At 39.5% G+C, this 20511-nt stretch overlaps 2 protein-coding genes across 2 annotated transcripts in view; both read right to left on the bottom strand.

Moving 5' to 3' along the window:
• The window catches only part of Cacnb4 (calcium voltage-gated channel auxiliary subunit beta 4), a 262363-nt gene extending 251302 nt beyond the window's left edge, over nucleotides 1-11061 (bottom strand). The window contains exons 1-2 of the mRNA XM_027937973.2: nucleotides 10937-11061; nucleotides 10628-10711 (exon numbers count right to left, since the gene is read on the bottom strand). Of these exons, the coding sequence (XP_027793774.1) occupies nucleotides 10628-10711; nucleotides 10937-10945 (93 nt within the window). The 5' untranslated portion in view covers nucleotides 10946-11061. The remainder of the gene's footprint in view (nucleotides 1-10627; nucleotides 10712-10936) is intronic.
• A 2601-nt stretch (nucleotides 11062-13662) lies between these two features.
• Nucleotides 13663-20511, bottom strand: part of Stam2 (signal transducing adaptor molecule 2) — a 57093-nt gene continuing 50244 nt past the window's right edge. Inside the window, exon 14 of the mRNA XM_071619177.1 lies at nucleotides 13663-14042. Within this exon, the coding sequence (XP_071475278.1) occupies nucleotides 14009-14042 (34 nt within the window). The 3' untranslated portion in view covers nucleotides 13663-14008. The remainder of the gene's footprint in view (nucleotides 14043-20511) is intronic.

Raw genomic sequence — 20511 nt, 5'->3', positions numbered from 1 at the left:
AAGGAAAAAGGAAAGCAGTCAGCTTGTGAAAACAGATATTGGGGGCAGGGGTCCACCCCAGGAGTTCCCACCCTAAAAGCCTGGGACTTAATCTCTTCTTGACTGTGGAACCTGAATTATGGTGAAGCAGTCCAAGGGCTGATTTTTTGTTGCTCTTATTGCTTTGACCAAGTCCAGAGAGGTGGTGGAGGCCTGGATAATGGTGGATGTTTTAAGCCTTTTTATAAGTTGGATATGTATAAGTTTTACTTGTCTTTTAAAATCACCTGCCACACCCATTAAGAATAAAACAAAAAGCACTTGTGGATGTACTTAATGCCCCTTAACTTTATACTTAACAAGGGTTAAAATGGAAAATTTTATGTCATGCTTATTATAACACAGTGAATATGTTTTTAAAACACACCAATGTCCTTGCTTTTTTAAACAACTAACACTCTTTACTCTTATGTAGAATTATTAAATGAAATGCTTAGAAATATGACATTTTTTGAGCATCTCTACCAATATAGAAATAACAGTTATAATAATATAATAATATAGAAATAACAGCATACATTACTCTTACAATGCAGGTTTGTTGTCATGTTTTTAAAAAAGATACATGGCCTGATTCTCACTTTACCTCTTCAAAAGAAACTTTATTTTGTATTAAGGTAAAGAAATGTGACAATACCAAATGAAAAACTGAGCCTTCCCTACCAGAGTCCTCAACATAGAGACCAAAGAATCAAACATCCCCAAACAAAATCAACCCTCGAGCTTTCTGAAATTAGCAAAGAATGTTTGCAGCTGACCTATTTCTCTCCTAAATGACTGTGTTGATAATTGACTTTTGTCCCCCAGGGAAGTGCTCAAATATAATTGAGCAGCACCTGCCACATAGAGAGTACAGTTTTATATACCAAATAATTCCCATAAATATTGTACTTAGCTTGGGACTCAAGCACTCTGCTTTATCCTTAATTGTATTTCTTAAAGAAGGAATATTATAATTACCAAAGCTGCATTATTATAAAAAAAAACCTAGATAAAAGCACAAGAAGCATTTTGAATTACAAGTACCCAAGACATTTCTATGACTGGAAATTATTGGAAATAATGGCAATAACCATTTCTATTGCTCAGATACTTTTATTTTAATTCTGTCAGTGACATCCTATTTATAAACTCTGTCTGTAGGTGGGAGCCACTAATGACAAGGAGGCCAGGGGGTCAGGCTTGGTTTCCACACAGGTCATATAGTTTTGCCAAAAGAACTCTTCAGCTTTATGACCTGAGACTGTGACTCCTAATAAATGACCCACCAACACCATGACTTGAATAGCTCCGGTGGACATCAGCTTAAGGAAAGGCAAGTCCATTTCCAAATGCAAGCCAACACCTGCACATTTAGACTAGGGGCAGCCACTGAAACCCCGTGGGTTGGTGTAGAGAATATGTTAATGAAAAATCAGTCACAAAAGACCACTTAATTGTATGATTCTGTTTATGTGAAAGATCTAGAATAGACAAATATACAGAAACAGAGGGTATATTTGTAGCTGCCCAGTAGCTGCCTATGGTAGAGGGTGAGAAAGAGGATGAGGAAAAATTGCTAATGGGAATAAAGTTTCAAAGTGGGTGATGAAAATAGTAGATTTGGGTGATAATAGAACACAGTCCCCAAATTCCTGAGGAAAATGCCTTCTGCCTTTCTGCTCAACACACACACAAACACACACACTCACACATACATACATAAAGAGGCCAAATAAAAGAGCCGTTGCTATGGAGCCTCCTAGCCATGACATGGCCATTTTATCCACCTGTGTGATTCTGAACCATAATCACCATTCGGGTTGTTAATGATGCCACTGGGCCATTTGAAAAGATAGTAGAAGGAATGATAAATATCCAGACAAGGTGTTATACATTTCCATGGCTACTAGGTTTTCCAAGTATTGAAAAAGAAACTACTAAAAATTTTTCCATAATGAGTTTAAAAATATTATCTTAATATATGGACACAGTTAACACCATGAAATTTACCACTTCTAGTGATTCTGCCAACCCAGAAAAATGCATAATCTTTTTGAAGTTCATGTTTATAAAATACTTCCTTTCAAAACAAATACTGCTATAGTAATTAAACTGCAGCCCTGGAGAAAGATATCTCCACCAACAGAGCAAAATATAAAATGAGAAACAGACACAATTTGTCTTCCAAATGAAATGATCAGGAAGGTTCAGTAGCTGTCGAATAAGTTTTACAGCCCCTACAAATTAACATTCTTTCAGAACAGAAAGTACAAATGCTGAATGTCATCACTTCAAATTCAAATATTCACCCCTACTCTATATATGTGTGTAATAGGAAAAGTTATGTAAAAAAAATGGGAATGTTTAAAGAGGAACATGTTTACTCTAGTAGAACTGAGAATTATCCTCAAGGAATTCCAAAGCACTGTTTATAGTCAAACCAAGTGTTGATAATACATCAGCTTTATCTATTCCGAAAGCAGGTTGCCATAGTACACAGCTTGTCATCATTGTTACTTGAAAGCAACAAAACTCTTCCCTTAAAATTGAGTCTATAATTTTGCCTTCTGTGAATTCTGGCTTCTTTTTCTGGTCTGTCATGATTTGGGTAAGTATCTCAAGGTCCATATGTTAAAGGCTTAGTCCTCAGGGTAGTACTACTGGGAGGTGGTAGACCCTTTAAGAGATGGGCCAAGTGGGAAGTCTTTAAGTGATTGGGTAATGCTCTTGAAGTGGACAGTGGGACCCCCAGCCCTTTACTATTCCACTCTTTTTGGTATCCTGGCCACAAGGTGATACCTTGCTCCTCCTCTAGGCACTCCCACCAAGATGCATTCCCTCCCCACAGGACTAAAATCCATGGGGCCAACCCATCATGGACTGATATCTCTGAAATTATGAGCCAAAACAAACCTTTCTCTTTATAAGCTGATTAACTCAGGTATTTGTTATTGTGATGAAAAGCTGACCACACAGAGTCCTACCTCTCCTCAGCATCCCTCTGCCTTCCCCCAGAATCATGGTTAAATCCACGCAAAATTCCTGATGCGTTTCTGTGTAGTCAAGTGTAGAACTTACACTCTTCTAGAAGGAAGAGCACTGCACTCTTCCTCACTGTTTTCCTGGTTCACGAAGTGGGAGGGCATATGACCACGTGAAGGCAGGACACTACCAACTGTTCAAACCAGAATGGTTTTTCTGGGGGTTTGTTGGGGATAACAGTGTAGCTCTCCCTCAGACTTATCAATTTGGTGTATTATAATCTGGATAGGTATTAGACAGAGTGTATGCCTGGGGATGGTTGCAAGCTTTGTCATGCCATGGCCCACAGAGGAAATACTTGTGTAACACACTGGATCCAAAGGAAATGGGGAGTCCAGAGGCTCAGCATATGCCAGACATAACCCACTAAAGGACTAACTCAGAGGACTGATGGTTTTGAGACCCACTACCCATTCTCAACCCATACAGTCAGATTGGCAAAGAAGCTCCAGCCAAGGGCAAGCAAAGGAAGCATTCTGCTCCAAAATATTGCTAGAAAGCATGGGGAGGCCAAACAGAGAAAGCTACAGAGCAGAATGGGGCCTGCATCCCACCCCACACACATCTGTAGACATTTCAGTGAATCTGAGTAAGCTGCAAGCTGCAAGCCCTGGTTAGGGATTGAGCTTCAGAAGTGAGACCAAGGGTTTTATTCTGTGGTTGAGCTTCAGAAATGAGACTAAGAAAGGGCTGGACTTTGAGGAAGAGGATGATCTTGGACGATGCTACCACCACACCCAGAGAAGAGGCCACATCCAGACTTCATTGGCCCAGGGAAATCCAATAAGTTAGTAGCCTCACCAGGAGTGGAGAGATGGTTCCTACAACTAGCCATACCCTGTGGTTTGACTGAATGACACTCTCTTCAGCTCTGCCCCTGCTTTTTTTTTAATGAAGTAGTAGTTTGGACTCCTTGAAACCCAGGGACACTAGGGCAGCAGGTGAAAGGAAGGGCCGAGGCAAAGTCAACCATTTTCAGCTTAGGTTTCCACACAGCTTCCTAGAAAGTTGAAAACTTGAATAAGAAGTTTTAAGTTTGAATAAAACCCTATCACTATAAACTGAAGGATAAATATTTGTTTATTCTACAGAAGTGAAATTTAGGGAACTCTGGGCCAAGAACAGAATCTTGGAGATAAGCAAATATGACTGCTTAATTGGTTAGCTGCCCCGTAATTAAATTTCTTAATAGTGAGTTTTGTAAATCCAGTTTAACTTATTCAAGCCCCCCAAAAAAGAACAAAGCCCAGTTTGCCAGGAGAGACAGAGTTCTTCCTTGCTCTATCAGATCTCTTTGGAAAGGTTCATTCCACAAAAAAATTTACAAAGGAAGTGTGAATTTTTCCTTAGAGTTCATTGTAACTGGACCATACCATTTAACAAGGGAGTAAGTGGAAACTTACAGAGCAAGAAAAACTGCCGACTTGGCTGATGAAAATAATTCCTCATCCATACAGTCTCTAAAATATAATGGTTGTGCTGGTCCTAGCCTGTTTCCCTCAGAGGCACTCCTGCCCTTCCCCAGGCAGCTGTCTATATCAGGGAGCCAGTGTTGCAGGCTGCTTCCCAGGCTCCCTGGTCAGCCAAAGCAGAGGACTGGAGGGTGCGCGAGGAGAAGCAAGGGAGTTCTCCCCATTCTGTCTACCTCAAGCAGCTGCTTTGACAGAGGCTGCATCTATTCTTTATCTAGCTCTCATCAAATGGGATCCCTATGGTTCTAGCTCTTGCCAAGTGACTCTGACCATTGAACCCCAGTAACAGTTTCCTCCCCTTGTCCTTCCAGCCTAAAGGTGACAGTGGCTTCTTGCTTTGGCCAACTTCTGGGTCTAGCTTCTAAGTTGTCATCACCTGTTTACTCGTGTCCACAGTTGTCAAAACCAGTTTTATTAAACTGGCCAGACTAATACAACTACTAGTTAAGTAAGTAAATATACAAACAAATCAAGGCCCCAATGTGAACTGTGAACCATGCAAACAAAACGTGTCATCCATGATGGAATTCGGGAGAAACCATGGTCTCCAGATTCTCCAACTGATGCTTTGTTCTTCACAACAACCATATAGATTAAGAATACTTCCTAGATTTAAGAGGAATAAACTTCTATGTCCTTTAATGTACCTATATCTCTGGAAGTTTGTGTGTCTATCTTGATTATCCAGGGATAAGCGTGCTGTGGTGAGAAAACAGCAGTATGAGTCAGGGTCCGCTGTTTCAGTTCCACCACTACCTATTGGTGTGATCTTTATGTCCCTGGGCCTATGTTTTATTTATTTGAAAAGAAGAAACTGAAGTATTTTCTTTTTGCAATCTCTTCCTGTTCTAAAATTCTGTGATTCTATGTTTATGGAAAAATTTTGCATATATACATGCCTCCAGGCATATAATTATTCTTAGAGCTAGGCACAAGGCAGATACCTTCTGTTGATGAATTTGCATTTCATCAGAGAAACGTGTCTATATCCAGTGCTCAAATTATAATCCAAAGAATTTGTCTGCCAACTTGTTTTATTATACTATCAACTTAGAATCTGAATATGTTTTAGATCTCTAAATACAATGTGGGCTCAATGAATTATTGTAAGGATCATCTGATTAGCATACCTTAAAAAACACTAGGTTTCTTGTTCTAAGGTAGATGGTTCCAAAGATAGCTACAATCATATATTCCATCCCACAAGTTCTTTCTTTTAATGGAAGTTTATTACATATTATTCTATAACTTTCTTTTCATTTGAACATATTTCAAATGAATGTCTAAAATGTATTTCCATACCATTACATTCATTTGTACTTCATTTTTCTCTTTAAAGGCCAAATAGTACTTTGTAGGTATGCTGTTATTTAAACACTTACTGATTGGTGAATACAAAAGTTGTTTCTAGTTTCTCAACTTAATATGGTATTTGCTGTGAAATGATAGTTTTTATTAGATTTAATTTTTACTTTTAATTTTTATTAGATTTATTTATTTATGTATGTATGTATGTATTTATTTTAGAGGAGTCTCACTATGTTGCCCAAGCTGGTCTTCAACTCCTGGGCATAAGTGATATTCCTGTTTCAGCTTCCTGAATAGCTATGACTAGAGACATGTACCACCACACCCACCCAGCTCCTTTAAATATATCAAATGCCCCCTTTTTTGGCATCTATTGAATATATATATATTTTTTTCCTTTAATTTGTCATTTTGATTGAATAACATTTAACTTACTCGATGTGTAACATTCTATTAACACTGAATTTGATTTCCTATTTTATTTTGGTTCTTTTGCAATATGACCTTGTAGTACTCTAACAAGAGACAATCTCTTTTCCCTCCCCCTAAAATGGGACAGGATCTTAGATGGGTTTTGACTTAAGAGAATGCAAGAAAAGTGATGTCATGTCACTTTTGAAACTGAGACTCAGGAGACCTGCAGCTTTCAGCCTTTGATTTTGGGGATGTTCCTGCTTGGAATCCAGCCACCATATTATCAAGAAGCTCAGGCAGCCATGCTGAAGCCCAGGTGGAGGAAAACTGAACCCCCTGCCAAGAGCTCTAGCTGAGCTCTCAGCCAGCAGCCAGCACCAACTGCCAACCACATGTGTGAGGCTATTTTGGACCTTCTAGCCATCTTAGTGCCTACATAACATCATATGAAGCAAAAGAACTGTCTGGTCAGTGCACAGAAATAAATTGTTGTTTTAAGCTACTAAGTTTTGGTGGAGATTTGTCAAGAAGCAATTTCTTCCATTAAATGAAGCATTTAATGTTGAAGCAGAACTCCATGCCTAACACAGGTCAAGTTAGTCCTCCATTACCCACTCCTTCGTTCATTCCAGTGTTTATTGAACATGCACTATGCTAAATGCTGGGGACACAAAGAAGGTCAAATACAGACATGTCTTTGTCCTCGTGGATCTCATCATCTGGATGGAGAGACAGACATTAACAGAGAAATCTAAGTACACACTAAATTATAACAATGGGTGGTGCTACTGAAAACTAGCATAAAGCACTCAACTCTGGGAGCCCCTAGTTGGGTAACTGATATTTAATAGGGTGGTTAGAAAGGGAAGTGAAGACTAAACTCCCAGATATCAAGGAAGATTAAAAGTTAACTAGGCAAAGGAGATAGCAAGAGTACTCCAGTCAAAGGGCTCATCACGTGCAAAGGGAGGATGGTATTTTCAAGCTCTGTATACATATATAAGAGATCATGGCTCAAGATGAGGCTGGAAGCAAATAGGGGCCAGGCCATGTGAGACCTGCACAGTCCTCACAAAGGCAGACTTAACAAGAAGAGATCAACAACAAATCCCACTTGGATCAGATTTTCTCTTCAAACCCCAGTGGGAAGAGGACTAACCTGAAGTCCTCCATCATAGATACTGCATATACAGTGACACCCATGGGTGTTTCAGCACTCAGTGTACACGGTTATTGTGACCCTCTCCCTGTTACATTTCATTATACTATTTGCATACATCTCCATCTCCATAACTAGACTATAAAATACTCTTTGTGTGCAGAAGCTGAGCCTCATTCATCTTGTTATTCTTCTCCCATAATATCTAACACAGTACTGGGCACACAGCAAATATTTAAGTGTTTCCTAAAAACGCAAAAGACGAATAAATAATTCATTCACAAATAACCTGTCAGAAGGAATCTCCTGGAGGAAAATTCTATGGCCACATGCGGAAAGCCATTCCAATGAGAGCAATATTCTTAGCAAAGTCTTGCTGTAAAACATCATTCCTTTCTAATTTTAGCCAATTTTGAGTTTCATCCTCAATGAAGAACAAGAACACTCCATCACATTTTCAAAGAATGCTTTTGTGTACACTTTGAAGATGATTTCTGGGTCACCCCTAGTTTTCTCTCCTTTCAGTGGCAAAATATTTAATCTTGTCACCTTTCCTCAAAAAAGCCATTAGTTGCTCCCTGGATTCATTCCAAAACCTCCATCCCTCTTAAATTGTGGAAGCCAGCAATCTAGTAGACCAGGAAACAAGGTCAAAGATGCCTGAGGGACTTTGTGAGCAGCCCTCAGTGTGGAGGCAGGCTCTCAGTCTGCTCGTTTTCAGGCCAGCTCAAATGAGTGCATGTGTATGCGTGTACACACATGTGCACAGCACACACAAGCAATGAAATTCATTTACCAGCTTGAAGAACAGTGTTTTTATTAAGTTTGCCAAATTCCCTCTGCTCTTCACCAGTCTTCCTCATCTGATGTGACACATGGTTTGTGTGTGTGTGTGTGTGAGAACTTTTCCTCCATATCTTTGTAAATGACATGACAAAGAAATGAGCAGCATTATTTTTATTGGTATCCCACCATCTTCTTCTGTGTGAAGGCACTGAACAGACTGTGAAATATCACCAAAAGTTCCACACTTCAACATTTCAAAAATTTAAATATCAATAAATCACTGGTCATTCTACAAATAATGAAGCTCTATTAACTCAAACAGCTGTTGTGCTTTTTGAAAAAAATATTTTTGACATTTGGGTGAAAAACTGTACAATTTTATTCTAAACATACTGTTAAATTTCATTTACAATTTCCCATATTATCAAAGAAATATAAATCACCCAGTTTTTTAAATTGTAGCCATTAGAGAAGTCTGTATGATCCATTTAAATGAGATCACATGTAGGATACTCATTCTGAGCTGTAAAGTGCTCAAAAAATTAGGTACTATTTTTGTGCCAAAAAAAGGAAGATTATGTACATAATATTATTACAAGTAACTCTTAAATTTAAGTTAGACCATTTTATCAATTCAACAAATCCCAGTTTCAGAAAGATTTATGAAATATATTTATTTTTAAGGCCTACACTGATCCAAATTGCTCCAAAAATTACTTTTGCAATAATCATTACATTTTTAAAACAACACATAGCAACACACTTAACAAGAGTTTATGCATACATTATTTCAATCATTTATTGGCATAAGAATAAAAAAATTAGAGAAAATATTGTTTTATTTGTGATTTGAAGACAAAAGTGTTAGTGCAGTAATGATGAACTGAAAAGTTTTATTTTATCAGCTCATATAATGCACTGCTATATAATTAGTATTTCCAAGAATTTGCAACAATAGAGCACTACCAAAAATAGACACCTACAAAATAAACATCTGCAAGACCTCAAACAGTTGCATAACTCAAATTTTTTTTAAAAAAATGAACATCTTTACCTTATCAAACACATAAATAATCTAAGCAACTGCAAAAAGCAAAGAACATACTTTTAGATTAATCCAGAATCCAAAGTGTATTTTAATAATGCACAAACTGAGTGAATGAAAGGGTAGTAATAATCATTTCTGTTTCTGCAGAAAGTAAAATTCTGCAAATATCCAAACATGCTTTATAGACCCTTTAGGAGAAGATGGAGTCCAATTTTTAATCTAAAACCTCATTCCAAGTTGAAAATCTGTTGAGTTTGATGATAATCAGGAAAGAAATACCACAGCTGTCATCACAGGTTAGAAACACATTACACAATGTTCTGAGTGACCTAGAGGGAAGAGAACTTCTCAAGGTCACTCCAGCAGCCCACAGCGGAACCTGGGAAAAAAGTGTCTGGGTGAGGTGATCTGTCTTTCCAACTCATGCTCAAACACACACGACCCAACATTTTCTGCTCCAAAGAGAGATCAAGGTGACTTACTTTTGCATAATTTTTCTAGCACCCAGCAGCTAGGGATGGTTTCATTTACAGCACAGGGACAGTATAAAAATTGAGGACCAATTTTCTGTGTCGGGGTGAAAGGCACCTAAGAATCGAGCATTATCAACCACCCTCAGCTCAAACAACTCGCACTAGACTCACGCAGAAGAAGGCAAGCACAAAGAAAGCAAACACAAGTGTAATTCCACTGAGACACCCCCCCCCCCCCCCCCCCGGACTGAGTTGCCCGCCTCTGCTCATTTTAGGTTTAACCTGATCCGGCGGTCCTTCCCTAATTAAAGGAATCAAAGATGTGGTCCCAAAGAGAGATCAAACTTTCTGCTCAGGGTCTTTCTTTTGACAAGAGCTTGGAGATCTCTCCAAGAACTAGACAGAGAAGAGTATTAAAAATGAGATAAAAATAGGAGAAACCACCTATCTCTCACTGTGAATCAGCTCCATGGCCCAGGGATCAGGGTACACAAAGTCGAGTTACACCCCTTAAAGATGTTTCTCCACACACTGACGGTGTAATCAGATACATTTCTAGCTCTTAAATTCAAAGTCCCTGACCAAATGTCCTGTTTCCGCTGACCTGTGTCCACAAGTACAAACTAACTTCCCAAGCTATGAGGAGACACCTGGACCCGAACACCTGCAGCCCAGGATACAGGGAGACGGACGGAGCCCCAAAAGGCGCGCGCGGGGATGAAGATGCCTGGATTAGAAGACTTTGGGAGCCAAAGCTAGAGGGAGAGGAAACGAGTCCGAAGAGGCGCGCGTGGGGACCGGACCTGCGGCTCCCGCACACCGGAGTAGCGCTCGGCTGCAGGACCCCAGCACCGCGCGCTCGGGCTCCTCCCCACCCTGCTCCTGGGTAGCCGCAGCCTCCTACCTGTCTGAGGATGAAGCTGGTCGAAGTGGTACTGCCATCGGATCTTTTCAACCTGCTCCTCCGGGTCGTGGTGCCTCGGGCCACCTGGACTCGACACACGGGGCCAGAGAGAAGCCAGTGAGGAACGCAGCGAGGAGCCGGGCGACCACCCCCGGCTAGAATCCACCTCCGGACCAGCACCCTGGGGTCCCCCAGAGCCCGCACCCAGGTCTCCTTTGCTTCTCCCAAATGCAACCTACGCTCCCTCCCACCCACTCCAAGCCTCGACGGCTAAAAAAAAATTCCCAAGAACAGCCCAGGAGCACCCACCACATCCATTAACAAAGACTCCCAAGGTGCGGGGTCCGAGTCCCCGGCATCGGCTGGGGGAGACTGCGGGCTCCGGAGCGGGAGCGCGGAGACCCGGACGCGGGTGAGGAGGAGGAGGAGGAGGAGAAAAAGAAGAAGGAGGAGAAAGAGGAGGAGCGGGAGGAGAAAGAGACGCGGAGAAGGGGTGGGGGAGCCGGGCCGCCGACTCCCGGACCCGGGGCCGGCACTCCCGGCACAAAGGCGGGGCGCTGTCGAGCGGCAGAGGCGGCGGCTAGGAGGAGGAGGAGGAGGGGGCGGTACCTGCGAGGTGGGGGAGTGCGGCCCGTCCGCGGTCCCGTTCTTGGCGTAGGAGGACATGGTTCAGAGCCGCCGCATGGCCCGCCCGTGCGCGGTGGGCGGAGGGCCGGCGGCCCCCGGAGGCCGGGATGCGGGCGGAGGGGGAGGGCGGCAGGACTTCCCCACCCGGCTCCTGGACCCGCGCCGGCTCCCGGGCTGCCTGCCCGCACTTCGGGGAGCACGGCACCTTAAAGGGACCGAGGCGCTTCCCCCGCGCCTGCAGCGGGGTCCCACGGAGGGGGCTTCTCCCGATCTCGCCTACTCGAGCCGTTTGGGAGAAGCGCTCTCCCACCCCAGCGAGCGCTCTACCTCAGAGCTTTCCAAAGGATGAAGGGAGGGGAAAATCTGGGATGGGGGTGGGAGGATTAAAATAGTCTGCACAGTTTAAAATGAGACAAAGGTGGCACGGTTCATGAATCAGGACTTGGGGAGTGGAGCTGGTGCAATGTGGCGGGGAGTGGGGGGAACCAAGCGGAGAGAGTGTGTCTCTGTGTGTGGTGTCCCTGCACTAGAAATTTAAAAGAGCAAGGGTCGAACCTTCCCTCAGAGATTTCACTCCTGTGCCCACTGTGGTAGGGCACAAGATTTTGTGGTTTACCTTTTGTCCATGTTTTTGTATTGTTTTGGCAACTCTAGTCCCATAACCGCGAGTCACACACAGCCAGGCTCGGGTGGGAGACCCTGCCAGCCCAGGTCTGACGGGAGATGCAGCCCCGCTAAAGACCAGCGTGTCCTAAGGAGTTTTGAAGGTCACATTAAACCTGCTAAAAAGCAGGAGTTGGCCACGTGCCTCCCATATTTGTACGCTGATAGCTGTTTTCAAGGGAGGAAACTCTCTGAAACCATACACAACCTTTGCATTGCAAACCTTGGTTTCCCGCAAATCCGTGCTGAAGATGAATTTGAGATGAAATTAAAAGCAAGGGATTGTAGAAAGAAAGAATTTTAAGTATTAGGGGAGGGAATACAAAATTAGAGACTCCATTTAACTATAGTTTCAGCAGGAGGAATCCATTAAAATATATATAGTATTTGAACCAGCTAAGTTAGCCCAACTCACCTGGCATTCTAGTATTTTATTTATTTGAGGAAACAATTGCCATGTTTGTTTTAACAATTGATTGGCCTTATTAAAGTCCTGGTTACATTTTTAACATCCACAAAACCCTTCCTTCCACTCCTAACGACTTCACTTATTTCAGACTTTTTCTAACAGCCTTTTAACTAATCAATCTCCTTGCTTCCAGGGTCTTCACTGCCAGCCACATGTATGTACTCATGTGCATACACACACACACACACACACACACACACACACTCATTCCATCCACACTACAAACAAAGCCAATTTCTAAAATCTCTTTTGCCTCTCTAAGATAAAAGTCCATCGACCAAGTCTCTTGGCATTTCTGGTCACCTACCACTTCATGGCTCCAAACTGAACTCTCTATACCAACCTTCCAGCAAGAAGGCAGGTCTACAGATTGCTATTACCCAAACATACCAAACACAACCCCACTTCAGCAACTCTGCCTTAGAATGCCTCCTTGGAATATACCCTCCATTCACCTACACACACACACACACACACACACACACACACACACACACTGAATCATATCCTTCTCCAAACCTCACTCAGCTCACTCTTCCTTTATAGAAATCTGCCTAGACCATTACAGTTTGGGATAGTTCAAACTGAAGCATTTATTCTCTGGGCACTTGGCATAGGCTGCCTTGGTTTATCTATCTATCTATCTATCTCTGAAAGTCAAATTTCCAAAAATATTTTCAGCTCTTTCTCTTCATTTCTACACCTTACATATATTAGATACGCCATAAGTTTTATGGGTGAGGATGTATCTAATAATGCAGAACTCCCTACTTTAGTTACTGTCAACCCAATCCTTTTTAGTTCTGAGGCATTTTCATAGTTGAAAATCAATATATACAGAATGAATTATTATGTGGGCACTGGAATTTGAATTTTCTGATTTTCTGCTGCCCACAGTCTGAGTTGTCAAAACAATCCATAATTGCTCTACAGCATGAGGAATGATGCCACCCTTCTATGGTATCACCAATTCCACCCAAGAGTATAGAACCCTTATGGTGTAATCAGCTTTGAAAGATTCTGTCTCTTAATAATGTTAGAATGGCAATTAAATGTCAACATGAGTTTTAGAGGGGACATTCAAACCACTGTAGTAGCTTATTGTGGTTTATTTGCATTTTCAAGATGACCAATAACATTGAATCTTTTTTTTACATGCTTCTTGTCTTCTTTGGAAAAAAATACCTATTCATATCCTCTGCCCATTTAAAAAATTTGTTTTCTTATTCTGTGGGTTATTTTCCAATTATTGATAGTATCCTTTGAAGCACAAAAGTTTTGAATACAAAAATCTTTATTTTATTTCTTTATTTTTATGTCGTGTTGAGGATCAAACCCAGTGCCTCACATGTGCTAGGCAAGTACTCTACCACTGAGCTACAACTCCAGCCCAAAGTTTTAAATTTTAATGAAGTCCAGTTTGCTTATTTTTTTCTTTTTGTTTTTTATGTTTTTTCTTTTGTTTTTGATGTCATGTCTAAAAATCCATTGCCTTTTGTTCTCTTGTGGCCCTTCTTCCTTCTGCTATGTTACAACACAGCAAGAAGGCCCTCACCAGAGGCTAGCACCTTGATCTTGGACTTTCCAGCTTCCAGAACTGTGAGAAAATAAATTACTCTTCATTATAAACTACCAGTCTCTAGTATTCTGTTATACCTGCAAAAAAAAAAAAAAACTGAGACAGCTAATTACCACTTTACACCAACTAGGATAATGTCAGGCAATAACAAGTGTTGGTGGGAATGTATAGAAATTAGAATCATAATATACAGCTTAAGGGAATATAAAATGGTATAGCCACTTTGAAAAAAGTCTGAGATTTACTTGAATGGTTTTAAATAAGTTATATGACCCAGCAATTCCACTGTATTCCACAAGTCACATAGTGTGATCACCTTTATCTGAAATGTTCAGAATAGGCAAATCTATAGAGATAGAAAATAGGTTAGGGGTGACTTAGGGTTGGGAGGCTCAGAGGATACTAAAGGTGATAGCTAAAATTTATGGCTTTTTTAAAAGAATTTATTTTTAAGCTGTAGATGGACAGAATACCTTTGTTCTGTTTATTTATTTTGTATGTGGTGTTGAGGATCAAACCCAGTGTCTCACGCATACTGGGAGAGCACTCTACCACTGAGTCACAACCTCAGCCCCAAGGTTTTTGTTATATATGAAGGCTCTAAAAATGAGCATTGTGATGGTTGCACACATTTGTACATATATTAAATACCACTGGATTAGCAGGACATAGTAGCGACACTTATTGTCCTAGCCACTAGGGAGGCTGAGGTGGGAGGATCACATGATCCCAGGGGTTCAAGACCAGCCTGGGCAACTTATCAAGACCCCATCTCAAAAAACAAAACTAACAAAAAGAAACCTCAATGAATTGTATACTTCAATTGGGTAAACTGTAAGACATGTGAATTATATGTTAATAAATTATTATTTTTTAAATCTTAAGATCTTTAAAAAAAAATAACAACACAAGCTAGGCACAGTATGGAAGAACATGCCTATAATTCCAATGACTTGGGAGGCTGAGGCAGGAGGACTGCAAATTTAAGCTAGCCTCAGCAATTTGGTGAGACTCTGTTTCAAAAAATTTTAAAAAAATTAAAAGGGCTGGAAATTTCATTCAGTGTTAGAGCACCCCTGGTTCAATTCCCAGTGCCATACACACATGCGCGCGCGCGCGCGCACACACACACACACACACACACACACACAAAGACCTTAAAATGGATTGTAGGCCTACGTGTAAATGGAAAATTTAAAAACTTCTGGAGAAAATCTTTGTTGGTGATGAGGTTTTACTTTTAATTATCTTATTAACACATATTAATTGTACAAATTAATGGGTTTTGCTGTGACATTTCCACATATGCATATATTATGCCTTGATCATGTCCACCCTCCTTTGTAACTTCTCTTCCCCTTCCCTCTAACCTCCCATCCAGCTCCTTTCTCATTCCCTATGATCATGAAGTTTGAAATATACCACCACATAAAGCATAACCCAAGAAATTAAAAATTGATATGTTGGGCTTAATTAAAATTAAAATCTGTGAAAGATTTTAATTTTAAAGATTTTAAGGCTTTGTGAAAAACCTTGTTAAGAAAATGAAAAGACATACTAAATACTAGGAGAAAAAAAAATTTGCTGGACACAAATCTGATAAAGAACTTGTAAATAAAACATATAAGCAATTCTCAAAACTCAGGAATAAAAAAATAAACAACCTAATTAAAATGACAAAAATTTTGAATAGACATCCTACCAGAGAAGTCAGAATTCAGAGAAGCCATATAGATAACAAATAAGCATATAAAAGATGCTCAACATCATTTATTATTAGATGCTAATTAAAACAATAATATAATACCACTAATACATATTTATCAGAACGGCTTAAAAAAGAAAAACTGACACTACCAAATGCTTGTAAGTAACAGGAACTCTATTCACTACTGATGAGAATGCTAAAAAGAAAGTATAGGGGCTGGGATTGTGGCTCAGCAGTAGAGTGCTCGCCTAGCACGGGTGGGACCTGGGTTCGATCTTCAGCACCACATAAAAATAAAGGCATTGTGTTGTGTCCATCTACACCTAAAAAATAAATGTTAAAAAAAAAAAAGAGAGCTTAAAAAAAAAAAGAATGTATACCCACTTCAGAAGATAAGTTTGTCAGTTTCTTTCTTTCTTTCTTCTTCTTCCCCCTCCCTCTCCCCCTTCTCCTTCCCCTTTCCCTTCCCCTTCTTCACCTATCTTTGAATCTGTGATCCTTCTGCCTCAGCCTCCCAAGTAAGTAAGACTACCGGCATGTACCACCACACCAGCTTGGTTTAGCAGTTTCTTAATAAGCTAAACCATCTTACCATGCAATCCAACAACTGGGCACTTAAATATTTACTCAACTAATATAAAAACTATGTCCACTCAAAAACCAGCAGGCAAATGTTTATATGGTTTTATATGTAATAGCCCCAAACTGGAAGCAACCAAAACATCCTTCAGTAGGTTGAATAGATAAACAAACTGGTATAACCATACAATGGAATCCTATTCAGCTAACAAGCCCTAAAAAAAAACATAAATGAATATTGCTAAGTGACAGAAGCCAGTCTGAAATATATATTCTACTATTAGATTTCTATGAGCCCAAAAAAGGCAGAGCTATTAATAGATCACTGGTTCTGAAGGAAGTGATAAAGATGAAAAGTTGAGTAGGTGAAGCACAGGGGATATTTTAGGGTGATGAAACTATTCTGCTTAACACTATTAATAATGATGTTATGCACAGTCCAAATCTATAAAATTTTAAAGGACAGTGAACCTTGATGTATACAAATTTTAAAAAATCATGTAGGAAAGTGGGAGGTTCCAGGATATAATTCAGAGTGACTCCCCCCACCAAATATGTATGTATGTATACATATATATGTGTATTATGTATATGTGTGGGTATTATGTATATGTGTGCATATATATCTGTAGTACAAATACAAGACATGACATCACTGAAGGGCATAAAGGAAAACAGTGCTGGCCTCAAGAACTCTGGAAGTGAGTGGAGTGTGTAGGCTAAAGTGAGTAGTACTGCTACTGTAAAAGCTATTTCTGAAGAGTATGGACTAACAATTCTGAAATCACAATACATATATTCTGGAATTGGAAAATTCAGTAAAGGAATGGCAAATAATAGGAGCCAGGTTTTCTGCTGTTAGAGTAGATTATAGATAAGCATGGGAAAATGATTAGAAAGATTTCATGTGGTAATGGATGAGAATCAGAGACATTTTTATGAACTCAGGTCTTTAACATAGGTACAGATGGTTTGGTTATAAACAAAAAAGACATTTATAGATATATTGTACTTATTTGGGTTAATACACACTTATATATTTTCCTGTTTTCAGCTAAGGGACTGGAAGCAATAATACCTAGTAGCAATAAATACATATAGTATCAAAATCTTGGTTTTTTTTTTTTTCTTTTTTAGTGGTACTGGAGATCAAATCTAGGGCCTTATTCATTGTAGGCAAGTGCTCTACATCAACCTACATTCCCAGCCTTTTTATTTTGGGGCAGGGTTTCACTAAGTTACCCAGGCTAGCCTGGAACTTGGAATCTTCCACCTCAGCCTTCCCAGTAGTTGGGATTACAGGTATCTGACACCAAGGCCACCTCAAAATCTTGGTTTCTAATACCATATGCTAATAAAACTGCCCAAGGGACCTTAGAGAAATAGCTGATTCTAGGACTGGGACAGGAAATTCATGAAATGAATCTGAAGCACTTTATGGTTCTAGAAAGAAAAGAAGTGCTTTAAAAACAAAAAACAAAACCACAATGATGGAGACATGTCAAAGGGACACAGGAACAAATTGAAAGATCTCCCAGTGGCCAACACTAGAACAATTTGAGCAATAAAACAAAGTAGAATTGAAATATAACTCAAAGTATAAAATAAATCCATAATAATAAAAGTAGTAAAATAAATAAAGGAGACAAATCTTCACTGCAGAATTCCAAATAATTTATGTAGCTACTTCACCTTCAAGTGAGGGAAGCATAACTCTTACCCTGTTAAATGTGGGCTTTGCATAGTAACTGCCTTCCAGAGTACAGGATGGAAAGAGAAACATGGGGAAAACTGACAAACAGTGTCCTTTACTAGGTGATCAAGATTAACATCAACAGTATGTCAGGGTGATAGTATGCACTCTTGGGCTGGGAGTGGCTCAGTGGTATGGCACGTGCCTAGCATGTTTAAGGACCTGGGTTCAATCCCCAAATACACAAAAAAAGAGTTGGGGAGAAGATAGTATATGCCCTTGATATAACGTGGTAAGAATGGCATTTTACCTATGTGATCTTCTTCCAATCCCACAACCCAACTCTAACCATGAGAAAAACATCAGACAAATTCTACTTGAGGGACCTTCAACAAAATATTCTAGAGAGAGATGTTTTTAAAACAAAACAAAATGAATCATTGGACTTAACACTTATCAACTGGGCCCCAAGGTCCCTTTGTCTCTCAGTAGTTAAAATGATGCCATATTCCTCCATTTCTAAGTCAACTTGGATTTTAAGATGTATCAAGTTAAATAGCCTTAAGAAAATAAAATGAAATCCTACAGTAAATTCTGATTTCAGAAATGTTAAAATGGAATGATGATAAACAATCACAGGGTTAAGAAAAGGTCAAAGAAAACTCAAGTTTATTGAATACCAGGCACTGTGAAGTTCCATGCAGCTTTCTGTTAGATCCATTTTCATTCTTCATTCTATACAAGTTTTATGTGCCTATGCTAGTCCCTGGGAAAACAATGAATAAAACATAGCTCTAAGTTCTAGATAGTAATGCTTTCAGATAGAAAAAGCAAAACCCTATCCAGTAACAGTTTAGACAAATAAGGTTAACAGATAAAAATTTTACTTTCTTCCACATGTGAAACCCAGAAGAAGACAATCTAGAACTGGTATAGCCACTTAAAAATATTAAGGAAACAGGGGCTGGGGTTGTGGCTCAGTGAGAGAGTGCTTGCCTAGCATGTTTGAGGCACTAGGTTCGATTTTCAGCACTGAATATAAAAAAACTAAAAAAAAAAAAAAATTAAGGAAACCGGTACCTTCAATCTTCCTAAATCATCATACTTTCTCACTCATATTCACAGTACTAAATCTCCTGGCACTGAATCTGCTTTCTAAGCCAAAAGAAGTGAAAAGAGTTTTTTTTTTTTTATAAACATGTTTTATCATTAACATTTATTGATAGGATGGATAAAAACAGATTGAAAAACATACTTGACAATAAGATACCAAACTGATAGCCAGCTATAAGATGTATACAACATACTTCTTTAAAATTTAAAGAAAAGTTTTTTGACTTTTTTACAAAGAGCCCTTATACTAATGATCACTAACATCCTACCATTCACATAATAGCAATAGAGATCCCAAGAATTGAATCCAAAACTGAGGTCCCCTACAGAGAACAGAGACAAGAGCAGAATAATATGCTGAGAAGAACTCTTAAGAGCAATAGAGACAACATGCTCACCATAAAATTGTACCTGAGTGACATAAATTGATAGACTTGTTTTTGTTTTCTTTTTCCTTTTGGTCAGAACAGCCTCTTCTTCTTTCAAAAGTTTTTTCTTTCCTCCCAGAATGTTCTCCCCAAAACCTCTGACCTAAATATTTTTTTTCTTTTAATTAATTTTTTATTTATATATGACAACAGAATGCATTACAATTCTTAATACACATATAGAGCGCAATTTTTCATATCTGGTTGTATACAAAGTATATTCACACCAATTTATGTCTTCATACATGTACTTTGGATAATAATGTCCATCACATTCCACCATTATTTTCTAATCCCATGCCCCCTCCCTTCCCACCCCTCTGCCCTATCTTAGAGTTCGTCTATTCCTCCCATGCTCCCCCTCCCTACCCCACTATGAATCAGCCTCCTTATATTAGAGAAAACATTCGGCATTTGGTTTTTTTAGGATTGGCCAACTTCACTTAGCATTATCTTCTCTGACTCCATCCATTTACCTGCAAATGCCATGATTTTATTCTCTTTTATTGCTGAATAATATTCCACTGTGTATATATGCCATAATTTTTTATCCACTCATCTATTGAAGGGCATCTAGGTTGGTTCCACAGTTTAGCTATTGTGAATTGTGCTGCTACAAACATTGATATGGCTGTGCTCTGACCTAAATCTTATTGGCCAAAGCCGTGTCATGTGGCCAACCCTGACTGCAATGGATTTTAGGAAGGGAAGTACAATTATATTGTTTACTGACTTTCATATAGAGCAATCTAAATAAGAAGATGGTTGGAAACACATGTTGAATGAGCCAAACTGTAGCATCTGCCACACAGACAGATTTATAAACAGCTCATTCCAATGCACATGACAAATGTTACAAGATTCTTCAGAAGCACAGCATGGTTTGGGAGCTAGTGAAATTTGGGATGACATTTGATAATCAGATGGACAAAAGTATTTCAGTCAGAAAAAAAAATATAACAGGGTCAAATAGGTACGAAAAAGAAAAATTGACTCCTGAGGAATTTTGAGTTGGTGGTTATAGT

Source organism: Marmota flaviventris, chromosome 11 (assembly GCF_047511675.1).
Source record: "Marmota flaviventris isolate mMarFla1 chromosome 11, mMarFla1.hap1, whole genome shotgun sequence".
In the NCBI taxonomy this organism is placed as follows: Eukaryota; Metazoa; Chordata; class Mammalia; order Rodentia; family Sciuridae; genus Marmota; species Marmota flaviventris.
Note: the sequence above shows the minus strand (reverse complement) of the source record. Positions and strands in the feature narration are given on the sequence as shown.